The 14,653-nt window shown below is 27.7% G+C and overlaps 1 protein-coding gene across 6 annotated transcripts in view; it reads right to left on the reverse strand.

Moving 5' to 3' along the window:
* Window positions 1-13,415, reverse strand: part of LOC142325138 (phosphatidylinositol 3,4,5-trisphosphate 3-phosphatase and dual-specificity protein phosphatase PTEN-like) — a 138,531-nt gene extending 125,116 nt beyond the window's left edge. For 5 of the 6 annotated variants that reach the window (XR_012756515.1, XM_075366733.1, XM_075366911.1 and 2 more), the window contains exons 1-2: window positions 13,293-13,415; window positions 8,459-8,693 (exon numbers count right to left, since the gene is read on the reverse strand). Coding sequence is in view for 5 of the 6 variants with exons in the window: in XM_075366733.1 (XP_075222848.1) it covers window positions 8,459-8,564 (106 nt within the window). In the remaining variant the exon portion in view is untranslated. The remainder of the gene's footprint in view (window positions 1-8,458; window positions 8,694-13,292) is intronic. The other variant, XM_075366643.1, reaches the window with a different exon arrangement.
* Between the last annotated feature and the right edge of the window lie 1,238 nt (window positions 13,416-14,653).

Genomic DNA, 14,653 nt, shown 5'->3' on the forward strand with positions numbered 1-14,653 from the left:
AAAAAATATAATTTAAAAAACTTACAAAAAAAATTCTGAATAGAAATTGAGTTAAGTTATTGTTTTATAAAAATGAATAATTTCTTAAAAAATCTTAACACCTTTAAAAACACTATTTTTTCTTTAAAAAGATTTCTATCATCTCTACTTTCTTTTTTGTGCTGCAAGATCATGTAATTGTTTTAAACAAAGAATCTATGTAGAATTGCATTCTTTTTTATGCTCTAACTACTCTGTAGTAATAACAAACCTTCATGAACATTTTCTTGTGGTGGACCAGGATACAGTTACATTATAGTTCATGCGTGACCAATCAATGTGTCTCCATTAATCTGCTCAGAAGCTAATTTTATAATTAGTTTAAAACATGCATAAATTTACATTTGTTTTGAGCAATACAAATTGCAAAAAAGTCAACTAAACAACCTAGTAAAGACAATAATCAATAAAAATAAATTTCCTGTAGAAGCAAAGCTTTATTCGAACAATATTTCACATTCTTTCAAGTGTATTAATTTTTTTAATTGCTACTGTGGATATAAGCAGTCTGGGTGGTTGGACATTTAAAAAATGGCATCCCATTGTAATTTAAATGTTCTGTACAAAAAATAAACTTCCTTCACATTTTTTTTTTTTTATGACACTAATGCAGCATTAATATCTTTAGCATAGTTTTATGATTGTTTTGATCACTGGATTTCAATTACTAGCACTATCTTATATGCAGTCAACACGGAACAAGAATGCCTAACTGTAGTAAGCTTAAATCTTTTCTGAGTCTAAAGAAATAAATAATAAAAGTGCTTTTTACAAGGAGTAAACTTTCTCCTTTTAAAGGACTCAACATCCTTGACAGAACGGATTCAACTTTCTCCTCCTTTATAATTTTGTTATAGCTTGCCAGTATTACTTACTCCGTAGTTTCTTTCAGGGGTTAGTTTCTAAGTACCAACCTAAAAATAATGTTATAAAAATGTAAACTTTATACCTTTTATTCTTCTCTCGAATTATGGAACAATATTTATTTTAATTTACTTAAATTGCTTTTATTATGTTTTCTACTTGATTCTACATGATTCATACAGTAAATAGTAATTTTTATAAACTGTCAACTTTTAATAAACTATTATTTATGATAGTTCAGTAAAACTCATATAATAGTATTCAAAAATACAGATAAATAGTTATATAATTTTAATTTAACAAAGAAAAAATAACAACAAATATGTTCTACTTAAAGAGATGAAAAAATGTACTTATAAACTTTAATAATTTCATTACTTTTTTATCAAACATTTTATTGAATACATACTAACTAGTCAGGGTTCACTCACTCCCCTGGACCCCACTGAGGTCGTTATCCTCATGGTTGCGAGAAATAATACTGATAAATGACAATTCAAGCTTGAAAACATTTCCCTCATTCTTGATACAGAAGCTCTGATAACACCTCACACTCCTCAAAAGGGAGCTAGAGGCTCAATCTATGGCTTAAAACCTTAGCTGGGATAACACAAATGTATCCTGAAAATTTGAAAGTAATCGGTCAGTTGGTTCTCGCGTGATACCCTGATATCCCTTGTATTTCAAAAACTATCAAGTTTGGTACAAAGTGCCAATTGATGTCATCAGGTCATTTTTGGTCCTTTATTAAACATAAATTTGTTTTGTTCAATTTTGTATTAGCGTTATGCACACGCATACACACACTCAATTTTTCAATAGTACAGATTTTCTAAGTATGTACAGTTTGAAGTTTTGGATAGATTTTTTTTAAATAATTATTATTAAAGTATTATTAATAATTTCACACAGCAGAGATCACAGTAAAACACCTGATGTACCACTCACATCCATTTTATTTGACAATAGTGACTGATATTCACTAAACGGCCAAGTTTCTTTGGTGAACAAATTGAAAGTTCACAGGTATTAACATATTTACTGAGAGAGGGGGATGAGGGAGAGGAAGAGAAAGTGAAGCTAGAAAATTACGCAATGGAAGTAAATCTTTCTCAGAAAAAAATTACATTTCATTAATATATCAGTAACTTATTTTATCTCAAATATTTAATTTCTTTTAAATATTATTTCTAAAATTAAAGTAAAAATTATTCTCTAATTATTATTTTACCCATCTCATGAAATAAAAAATTATTTTATTTTCATGCCCACATTTTCCAGTATTTCTGAGACACTAGAAAGAATTAAGTGGATTTTTTTACGTGGATCCCTTTTCTAACAACCTTTTACACTTTTAATATTTTGAGTTTAAAAAGTGCCAAGAATGAAATAAAAATTCAAACAGAATATATAAAGTAATGAATACACTTCTCACTGAAATATTCCAAAATATAATTTTCAAATCCTTTATACATGATTTTCAAATCATTATAAAACAGCAAAAAACATAAAATAAATTATGACAATTTATATTTACTTTATTTTCAGTATAAAAAAGTGAATTTAATATTACACAGTTTGTGAAGTAGATAACTTTAATCAATAAATAGAGATATCATGTTGTGGTACGTTCAAAGCAGGAAATTTGTGTTTCACTAGTTTTCATTGCCACAACTAAATCTCATATGAATACAAGTGAAACACTTTTTTCAGTTAATGTGTTTTCATGCAATAATACAAATACAATCATGCTCAATAGACTGTTGTAAAGAAAACAATATTAGCAAAATTTCAGCACAGAGAGAAATCTAACAGTATCAGACCACATTCTGTAAATTACTTAACTTTTAGTAATATAAAAATTAAAAATGTAATCCAAGATAGTAACGACATATAGCATACAAGGTTCATTCAGAAATGCACTTTTTCCATTTACATGTAATTTTTATATCAGGTAAAATAACTGCATGTTGCAATCCTTAGTTTTTCTATTCGTCCATAATATTTTTAAACAATTATTATTCCTTAAGGTACTTTTAACTACTTTTGTTCAATCCTCAGATATGGTGGGTAATTGCTCCACAAAGGAAAAATACTGTCCACACATGCAATCTTTTAATTTAGAATTCTGGAAATCAGTAAAAGTCGGGTGAACTCATGTATGGACTTAAGGTCCATAAGGTAAAACTTCTAAGTCAAACTTTATTAGAAACTTGATCACAAATTCCCAAACAAAATCAATCAGTTTTTGGGCAATTTTTGCATTAAGTAATGATAATACAGCTGTCACACATGTAATCATAAGCAAGAATCATTAACTGCTTATACTCGATGAAATATTTTGGGTTACAGGGAAGATGATGTTTTTCTACAATTGTGAGCAAGATTTTAGCCTGCAGTTCAGTGTCTTTATTAACACCCAATTTGAAACACGAATGCATAATCCTCAACAACAAACTTTGATTTAATAGTTATAATGTATACATGATTCTGCTCTTCGTTTAGCAATCTAGCAGTGAGAGATCAGGCTGAATTTTTTCTTTCCTGCAAATCACTTTTCAAAATTCAGATTACTATTGTTGCTGGAACCCCACTGTGATATTTCCTTACATATTACTTGATGGCACATAACTTTATGATCTAATAAAAGTTTAAACTTTTGAACTTATACAAGTTTAAACTTGTTGAAGTTTATCTGTTGATGTTTTCAGTCTAGCAAAGTCTAGCCTTTGCACAAACTTTACAAAAGAGGATTCCCCAAGGGGAACTGAACTACAGTCTGTCTGTTCATCACAACTTCAGGCAAAGCAATATGAATTTAATACATTTTTGCCCGTGCAAATTTTCAATCTAAGATATTTGATCAACTGTCACAATATCGGACACGTTCACACACCATTTCAACCCTTGTCAATTCAAGGTGGTACACGCTAGGGGAATAATAACCACATGATTCCTCAAATTTTCAACTGCAGCTGAAATTACTTTTCACTGGGACTGTATCATGTCAAACTGCCACATTATGCATCATTTATGAAATATCTTTTCTTTAAGTTAATGAAAGTCATTTTTAAAGTAACCATCATTTGCATATATGAAAGGCATAAGCTGACACTTTTGAATGCAACCTGGTCAGGAACGTCTTGTCTGTGACATTATCAATTAGCTCCAAGCTTTTCAGTACATCAGACATTTTTCAGAAACATTTCATTAACTGTATTGACCGTCATCTCAGGTGAGTGTAGAGTTCAATCAACAATTAATATTTTCATTGTAGAAAATATAGCGCTAAAATTCAACATCTATCAACATCTACCACAAATGTATAAAAATGATTAGATAAGGCAAAATGTGCAGAAATGCACTTGGTTACTTGAATAAGAGGATGTGTTCAACAATAATACATCTGCCGATCTCCATGGTGGAGTAGTAGTGTCTCAGCTTTTCATATAGAGGTCCCAGGCTCGAATCCCGGTCAGGCATGGTATTTTTCATATGCTACAAAATTCCATTTCTATACCCCATGTATAAGCTTAAAGTTTGTGACGATATTAAAAAAAAAAAAATTGGCAGAACATTACCAAAAGCTTGAATAGAAAGTACTAGATCATTATACATTCCAGTTATCTCTGGAGCACACTCATTTCTTCTGAAATTCAAGAAATTTTTGAGCAGAAAACACAATCATCACAAATGTGTGTGTAATAACAAATTTTAACCTTTTTATTTTTTTTACTAGTAGAATGAAATTTGGTTTACAATATTAATTTTAATTTGGATGTTGTATTTTACTACTTAAAATAACTAAATATGCTTCACTGCAAACCTAAATACTTTGTTGAAGTTTTTTAATAATTTTATTCAAACACAGAAAGGAAGGTTTTCCTCACTATTAACTTCCTTTTCTAAAACTACCCAACTTCAGAGATAGCAAGATTTATTTTTTTCAATTTAGCTACCTTGGCATAAAGTTATTGAAATCACTTTCCTAGTACATAATAATTTTCTCTAAAACTGTATATCATCATCCTCCTTTCCCCCTAAAATTATGACTGAGGTCAGTTTAAAGATCATAGAATTAGGTTAAATCTGTCTTGTCATCATACTCCCTCAAAAACTTTTTTCATCTCTCTCTCTTTTTTTAAATCTTTCTTTACATAATTTGACCATACTAATAATTATTTGATCTTCCTCTACGTTGTCTTCATAATTTATTTAAAGTAAAAATGTCTTTTGTTACTCTCCCATTCTTTGTAATCACTCAACTCATCTTTACCTGTTGAATTCTCTCCTATAGTGCTCCACATCCTAAGTCTTCTTTTATTGCAGAATTTCTTACAAGATCCTTCTTGTAACTTCATTACTGTGCTTCTCAAAAACTTTACCTCCGTAGTCTAAATTTAACGAACTTCTTTCAATGTAGTCACCCAAGACCATATAGAACAGGATTTATTAATTCATGAATATTGTTTGTTTGCACTACATATTTATTTATCCTTCCAACCTTGTTAACCTTCCCACAAACAGGAATAAAATCCTCCTTACTTGATCTTCCGTTCTTCAGTATTTAACACCTAAAATGTTTTTAGACTGCATCTTCCATTTCAACTATCCCATGTCAATACTAAGTGTTTTATTTTCCTCAATATTTATTTGCATCTCCCATTTGCTAATTTTTTCGACTAAAGCAGCAAGGTCATTTTGGGTTACAACCTCCTTTTTCCCCAAGATAATAATGTTAACAACAAATAACTATCATCTAGTTTTTCTTTCTGTTCTACTCTGTTTGTTTTCTTCTTCACTTTCTTATGAATCTGATTTATAACAATGATATTAACAAAAGTGAGAGTTCACTACCTCAGCTTAGTGCAGTTCCACTACAAAATTTTCAGTCCCTGTCCAAGGTCCTTACTGTTTCCACAATTTTTGTACATTCCTTTAATTATGACTACAATTTCTGAAACACCTCTTTCCTTCTTAATGCTGTGCATACTATCTTTTGAGTGTCATTATCATAGTTTTTCTTTATATTTAAACAGATTATATAATCTGGTCTTTCTCATTTTCCTGATTCTTCTTAATCAGCTGTCACAGCAAAACCTGGATCAAGTGTGGACTTCTTTTCTGGAGCCCTTTTTTTTTTCTTCTAACTTATATTCCACTTTCATATTTTTTCCCAATATACTTTCATACATTTTAAGGACATGGGAAATTATTAAGACAAACCCCCACTATAATAAATAAATTTATAATAAATATAATTTTATAGTTTTTTATCCTTTACTTTCCTATATTTTAATTTCCATACTTTTATTTTCCTTCCACATTCTTTTTCAGAAATAGTGTTATCCATCAACTCTTTCTATTTGTTTTTCAATCACAATGACTGTTTTTGTTCTCCTTTTGCAATCTACATCAAGTAATTTCCTCGAATTCTCCTAAACAAGATGTTACCAATGTATAAGTAATTTCTTTTACACTTATATATCATTTTCTTTATTTCTATAATGTGGAAACCAATTATTAGTAAACTTGACTCCTGATTTATCTTTTCAATTTAAGCATTATTATTATTATTATTGGTTTATCTGTAATTTCATTCTCTAATTACTTATCTAATCTTCTGGTTCCTACATTGTGGAACATATACTTGTATGAAATCCCTCCATTTATTTTTCACTTTTATGAGAACATAATATTGAACAGCTTATTTCTGCTTCAACATAGAGCCTCACATCTTTCCACATTATAAAAATACCAATCCTTGTCTCTTCAACAATAAAAAAAAAGTACTAAGCCCTTTCTTAAGTTTTTCTGTCTTTTCCCTTACCATTTCACTCTGCCAACCAAATAGTTAAGTCCTTCTTTAACATGTAACAGACAGATTCCTCTACTTTTCCCTTAGGGTTAGTACATTAATACTGCCCTTTTTTTTAGTTTTTCTACACCAATCTATTTTTCACAGTATCCCTCCTACTATAAGAAAAAGTAAAATTCATTATAATAAAGTTATACGATCTCAGCTTTCACATACAGAGTTGCAATTCTCCATTTACATTGTAATACTAAGGCATTTTATAACTACAACCAACATAAAAAAGAAGATTTTTCAGGAGATGGCTCAAATGCACTCCACAGGCTCTTTATCAACTCATATGGAATTTTATAAATACTTCAATGCTATCCAAAATTCTATCAATTGCTGCTGCCTTTACACGACAGCTTATTTTGGCACTTCCATTATCTGTAAATGTCCATCTTAAAAATCATTCCCTTACTCAGGACATGGTTCATTGCTCACAACAAGAATATCAATCTACAAGTATTATTTCGTTTATCTCACATGGCTATGCTGATATAGGACAATTGCAAAGTAACAGTTTAAAGTTATTAGCATTTTCCACAAAATATATATATTCAAACTAATACATTATTAATAGGCGTCATCTTACCTGTTTTTGCCACTTTATCTGTTATTAATTTTTCATTAAAAGGTCTTAAATTTAAGATAATCTGTTGATTTGTAAGAGCAATTATCTGTTATTTGTAAGAGCAATCAGTTGATTTTTAAGATAATCTGTTGATTTGCCAAAAGCGAGTAAAATATTATTTAGGTTTCAAAAAATATTAGCTTTTAGCAGAAAAAATGGTTAAAGTTTTTTGATAAACTGATTATGCATGAAAATGGGTCCCAAAGGTCGAAAAGTAGATAAAATTGCTATTGGATTTTTTTTACTCTATTTTACATAGCAGAAACTTAACCATCTTTTTTAATCAATTTTTATTAGTGGCAATATTTGAAAAAAATGTTTAAATAAAGAGACAATTTTTTAAATCATAAGAAAAAACTGCAGTATATATTACACCATTTTAAGGTCTTAACTGGCACATTCTACTGGTTGGCTTGGCTAGTACTTTTCCAATGAGAGTATGTATATATCCACTCAGATCAGCCAATCGGCTGTCCAACGAAATCTATAAAGACATTATTGTTTGATTCCTATATCTACATAAACGCAAGATTCCCTTTATTTCTACCATCGATCAGTATGAAAAATTTTCATCATAAAATATTATTTACAAAAAGATTTGCAAAAATTAACTAATAAATTACATACACAAAACATAATACTGATATATATATAAAATATTAAATGAAATATAAACCATCAAAACACAGTAAATAGATTACTTAAAATTACCTTACTAATTCCAAGAACTGATTTTCATGGAATCCTGCATCTTCAACTGTTAGATTCTGTAATTATATTAAAACATATTTATTTATAATTTGTTAGTTTGTTGAAACTGTTTTTTTGAGAATTTTGAAATATTTTATGGACAAATATGCCAATTCTGCTGTCTTATTTAATTTAGGATTTATCATATTTATTGTATTCTGGTAGTTTATATTTTATTTAATATTAAATTTTATTACCACAATGGTCAATATATTAATTATCAGAACTTTCAAAAAAAATAAACTACATATATATAGTTTGTTTAATAACTAAATGTAATACAGAAATACAGATCAAGCATATTTTAAGGATACAGGTGAGATCTAAATTGAATCCATCTTTTGTATATCGATTTCGCCTCTTACTCACAAGGCCTTTTAATGGATTAGTCATTTTCATATTCGATATGGTATTGGCCATTTTTCGGTAGGACTGAAGGTACTGGCTGTTTTCTCGAGCCAGTTCTGATTTTCTCTGTTTACCCAGACAAACATGGAGTGAGTCGATACAGTTACTGTTAAAAAAGTTCAGAGTACAAGACTGATCTATCTGAAACAAACAACAAAAAAATGTTAATTCAAAAATAAACACTGTTAATAGTGAAACTATTAACACATTAAATTTAAACAATCTAAATATTTAATTTTTTTTCTAATGCTAATATTTTGATACCTTAATTTAATAAATGACAACAACTAAAAAAAAAAGGGACACTAAAACATTTTAAAAAATGTTATCTTAATAAAAGGATGAAAAGTATGTAGAGAAAAGATAAAAAAAGACAGCACATGCTAAGGTATCTCTGGAATACAGAAATATATATATATTACTTTTCATCTTTTCTCTTAACTAATTTTCTTCAAAAAAATAAAAGACGGAGAAAATCATGACATCATTCCATATATCATTACACAATTCAGTACTAAGGAATGTTAAATATGTCCTTCAAATTCTAAACATGACCATTCAATTTTTCATTAAAAAAACATTTCCTCCTAGTGTTATCTAGAAGAGACTTACTACACAACCATCATACAAACTTACTATATAAAATAAAAAAGAATCATAAAAATTGATGCATTTCATATATTTTTTGAAAATATATGAAAATAAGCATTTTTAGGCTAATTACAAATCACAATACCGTGATTTCATTTTTTTCAAATAAAAATGGGTTAAAAATAAATTTATTTGGTTTTAACTTACATTATTTCAATTTTCTCAAAATTAAATTATCTACAAATTTAAAATTTGTAGATAAAATTTTAAAATTTTATTAAGTTATTAACATTTAACTAAGTAAAATTACATCAAACCTAAAAAAGCTTTTCCAACAGCAATTTTTTGGTCTTTTGGGAAACTTTTCTCAGAAACTACTGTATATACATTCTGGGACCCATTTGTAAATTTCCAATGTAAAAGTACATATAAATCAACAAATTTTGCTCAAAAATTTGCATAGTTTTGAATATAGACCTTAGAGCAGAAATCTGGATAAAATCTTTTGCCAACCATAATTTAAAAACAAAGCATTCTCTGCGTTTATATGAACGTTTTTCATTTTTCATCATCTTGATAACCTTAATATGATAAATTATACCTATAATGTATGACGGAAACTTCATGAAATATTAATATAGTATATAAATATAAATATATTATTTACAAGCATTCCTGTTTACCAAATACACTGAGTTTAATGAATTGTTTAGAGCCCACAGTAAACTTTCCCTGGTGGTTCACAAGAAAATTGAACTGAAATTGGAGAAAACAGGTTGTATAAAAAAAAGGGTTGTTCAATATTTCAGAAGTATAATCCTAATACCAGTATAAGAAAAACAGGCCTAAAGATGCTGTGTTATCTGTCTATCTCTGTCATTTTTGTTTTTTAAATAGAAATCTGTACATTCAGTTATTTTAATGAAAAATAGCTACAAAATATATCAATTGTAGCAGTAAATAGTTTGTTCTATCAGCTGGTACATATCTTATGAATTTCTACTTGTCAAGTTGTTGACAGTGGGAGAACAAATATGAAAATTGATTAGTTCTGTTACTACTTTTTAAAATAAAAATGAGACAGAAGAAAAAAGATTATGTTTCTTCTATGTATATTTTCTATTTCTGGCTATCCATGTACTTGACATGTAGCTTGAGCCCTTTGACATTCATTTAATGGATCATCAGTCTCAGCAGCTCTGGATACTACTTATATGTTTATATGCTTATATGTTTTTCTACAAAAAAAATTCAACAAAATTGGTGCAGTAGTTTTTGTGTAATTCAACAACAAACATACAAACTTTTGATTTATATATTAGTGTGATTTTGAATATTAACAATCCACTGTTCTCATGATTAAGTAAGAAATCATGACTTACTAAAAATAATTATTCTAATCAAGAACATCACAGGCCATTTTATCCCAAGTTAAAATGTTATTTGAATATTGATAAGAATATTTCACTTTATTCATGTTTGCTTTAGTTAATTTAAAATTTTTAAAATAGCTACAATTTTATTTTATTTTATATTTGAATTATACTTTTTAACAGATACAATCTGTTTTCAACAATCAGAATGGAATTGGATTAAACCTAAGAGTGGTATTGAAAACAGTAATGAAGCAGGAAGAATGATGACATGCAGCAAGATCAATAAAATTATAATACAATATCAACATAATTTTAAATAATCTGAAAAACAATTACAGCAATTTATCAACACAGCATTAATAACTTATTAAAATTAAACAAAATTTACAATGAGAGCAGCTATCAGTTCTTACTCTACTAATATTTTTCTACAGAAGAAAATAAATGCTTAACTAAACCAAATAAACCACAACAACGCTGATAAATAATAACTAATAAAATCTTATGGATAATTAGAAATGAAACTAAAAATTTAGCATAATTAAAAAATTATGTGATATTTTACAGGCAATTTGTAAATTCTGTGAAAATATAACCCACACTTAAGTGCATGTTAATACGTAATCATATTGGTAATTGTGTACATAAATATGGTCAATGTTCAAAAATTTAAAGATTATTACTAGATTTTGGAAAAGCCAAGACAGTTAGGTGATTATTCATCTATAATTCTAATTTCATTAAAGTAGAACCCACTTAACAGAATCTCAAGTTAACAAAAAAGAATTAAATGATTTGCATTGTTAAAGTTTTTAATAAATTGCAAGAAAATTAACAGCCCTTACTAGTACTACTACTACTAGGCACTGAATAAAATAAAAGTACATGTAAATATACATATATTACTGTACATTATACTGATAATCTGAAAACTTTCCTAAGGCAGTGCACATGTGAATAAACATATGTTTTATTTTTAAAATCTTGAATGTGGGTTGTATGTTTAAAGAGACTGATTTTATACTAAAGTCCTGAACTGGTTTAGCTGGTTGCATGGATAGTTACTTGCAACAAATTGTACAATTCACAGCTTCACTATTTAATGGGATCCTGTAATTAGCACTGTTAAATTGGGATTGGTAAATGTGTGTTTTCCTAAATTTACAATTTTTAAATCATACTGTTAGTTTAATAATTCATTTGAAATAAACCAGAATGCAGAAAAATAAAAGTGTAATCTCCTCAACAAAGAGACTCAAATGTATTTTTATTAAGACACACTTACTAAATGATGTACGTTAAAATAAAATCCTTAGAAAAACCAAAACCACAGTAACATTAGAAGATCTCAAATATTTAAAAAATCATAATTTTTAGATTTATTACATGTTTAAGATAAATAATAATTTTATCATATTACATGTAATATGATAAATACAAAATATTTATCATATTACATAACCTTAGCTAGAAGTTTTTAAAAGTCAATAAAGCAAAATCACAGTTTATTACACAAGAACTTACTATTTTACTTTATAAAAGTAAAGATTATAATAAAATTAAAAGAAGCTAAATTAATTTAATAAAATCTTTTATTATAATTGTTAACAATGAATTTGGCAATGTGGTTTTTGACAGTCAAATAAAATGTGTATGAATATTAAAAATAAGCACTACTTAAAACAAGACAAAATGTTTTAGTTAATTTAAGGATACAACAAATTTTAATGCTGTTGGTCAGGATATATGTGACAGAACACCTAACACAGTAATTTCAGTTCCAAGAGCAATCTTGAAAGTAACTGATGTTACTGATGTTACAAACCAAAACAAACAAAATAAAATGTTAGCTTAACCATAAAATGAAGTTACAGCACAAAATTTAAAACCCATAAATCTTAATGTATACTAAAATCTATTAAAAAGTTTAATGTATGCCAAGGAAAAACTAATTACAAAATACCTGAATATTTTACAAGTAAAGCATTAAGTCTATAATACAATCCTTACGTAAACAACAAAGTAAAAAATACCAAAAACATTAATGAGATCCAAAAGTAAGCATGCACTGTAACGCAATCAACTCCCAACTATAAATTAAATTCCCCTTACAAGATCGGTAATAGCTGGTTCTTCAATGAAATAATAAATGAAAACAAGAACTTTGACTGCAATAAAAGACTTGAAGGTGTTCAAACTAGATCACTACAAAATAGAATGCTGATGTAAATACAAAAATCACAGCTCAAATGTACAGAATTTGAAGTTCATCACAAACAAACAGGCCGCTCAGATAAATCTATGTCACTATACAACATTAATAGAATCTAAATGCACTTTATCACTCTGTGTTTACTGCAAAAAAAAACCGCACAATGAATGTTCAAGTAATATATTTTTACTTATAATTACAAAAATATTATCTAATACACAGAACCACAACATTCTAAAATAACCGTCTATTTAATCAGTGATACGTGAAAAAATATAAGAATCATAACCAATGAAGTTTGGAGCCAAAAGTAAAGTTAAAACTAAGAAACAAATAGTAACTATAAATCAATAACAACTGTCTTAAAACTTTAACAACACAAATAATTCCGTCCAGTTATTACTATTGAAGTTATTAATTAAAAAAAAAAAACAAAAATCAAACAGTTAAAAAATGCAATAGCCAAAATTTTAGGAGCGGGCCAATTCCGAATAAATAAGTTAAAATAAAATAAAAAAGGAAAGATAAAGTTATCTAAATGAAACACTTTAGGAACAGTACCTTAGCAAATCATTTTGTATTAGTAATCAATTTTTAAGGTGAAATAAAACAATGTACACAATCAACGCATCTTCTTTGTCCTCGTACAACTACCTTGCGTCCACCATATTGTATCAAGCTTTTAACTCTTTGGGTAATTCATGGAGGTTACAAAATGTAAATAAAACTATCGTTTAAGCAATAATGAAAGTATCAACAACTTCTAATCTTTTTAAAATTTCTTTTAAAGAATAATAATTAACAGATTATCCATTAGTGAAATTTTAACCAAAATAATAAAAATTTGACAAGCTAATCGAATTCAGAAAAAATAGAACAAATTTAAGAAAGCAGAGGTAATTTTAAATAGGAATCACCGGTAAAAATGAACTACCGCAAATTTACAGTTTAGAAGGAAAGTAAAGGTGAAAGTTTGAAAAAATGCTAATTGAATCAAGCATTTAGTAAATTAGATATTTAATATCACCAAATTAAATTATTCTGAAATATTTCGTTCGTTTTACCTATTGTTTGTTATGTGCATACCTTCTTATCAGTTTCCAAATATTCTTATCAAGTTTCCAAATTATTACCAGTTTTCAAAATATTTTGTTTTTTTTTTCCATACTACATGGAGTAGCAGTCAGCCACACAGCCACATCATATATGAATCACTGACTATAGGTGAGTCAGAAATTTTCCTAAATTTATAATTATATTTAGTGTCTTTCAGAAATAATTTTAAGGTAATTCTGCGTTGCATTTTAGTGTTACAACACTGCCCACCTAATTCCCGCCATAGTATTGCCAAGAGTAGCTTACCATTAATTCTCAACAATCAGACTTAAGCATTCTTCACATTTTTACAAAATTCATCTATCATAACTACAACCATTTTAAGTACCTGCAGTAACCTTCAATGAATAAGTAAACTAATATTTTTTTACTCATTTTCACATCATAAATTTAAACTAAGTGTTCAGGAGAATCACTAATTTATTTACTATTCATCAACACTATATGTAATTCAATGATCATAAACAACAGTTTGATTAAAGTGTCAAATTTTAACTTATTTTGTTAAAAGTTAAAAGATAGAACAGAATGTATTATATTACATGTTTATAATCAAACAGAATGAATTATAAAAACTGACAAAAAAGTGTATAGAATTTTTAACATTTAATGTGCAAGGTATGTATATATTACAAATATATGCTCTACTTTTTTTTAAGGCTTTGTTTATTAAACATTCTAATTCTGTAACTTATTTACTGAGAATTAATTTCTTTAATTTGAATAATAAATCTTTTGTTTGAATGTAATGATAAATACAACATAAACCATATCATAAAAGAAATCTAAAGATTTATTAATTATTG

The sequence above is a fragment of the Lycorma delicatula genome, chromosome 1, assembly GCF_047948215.1.
Source record: "Lycorma delicatula isolate Av1 chromosome 1, ASM4794821v1, whole genome shotgun sequence".
NCBI classification, from domain to species: Eukaryota; Metazoa; Arthropoda; class Insecta; order Hemiptera; family Fulgoridae; genus Lycorma; species Lycorma delicatula.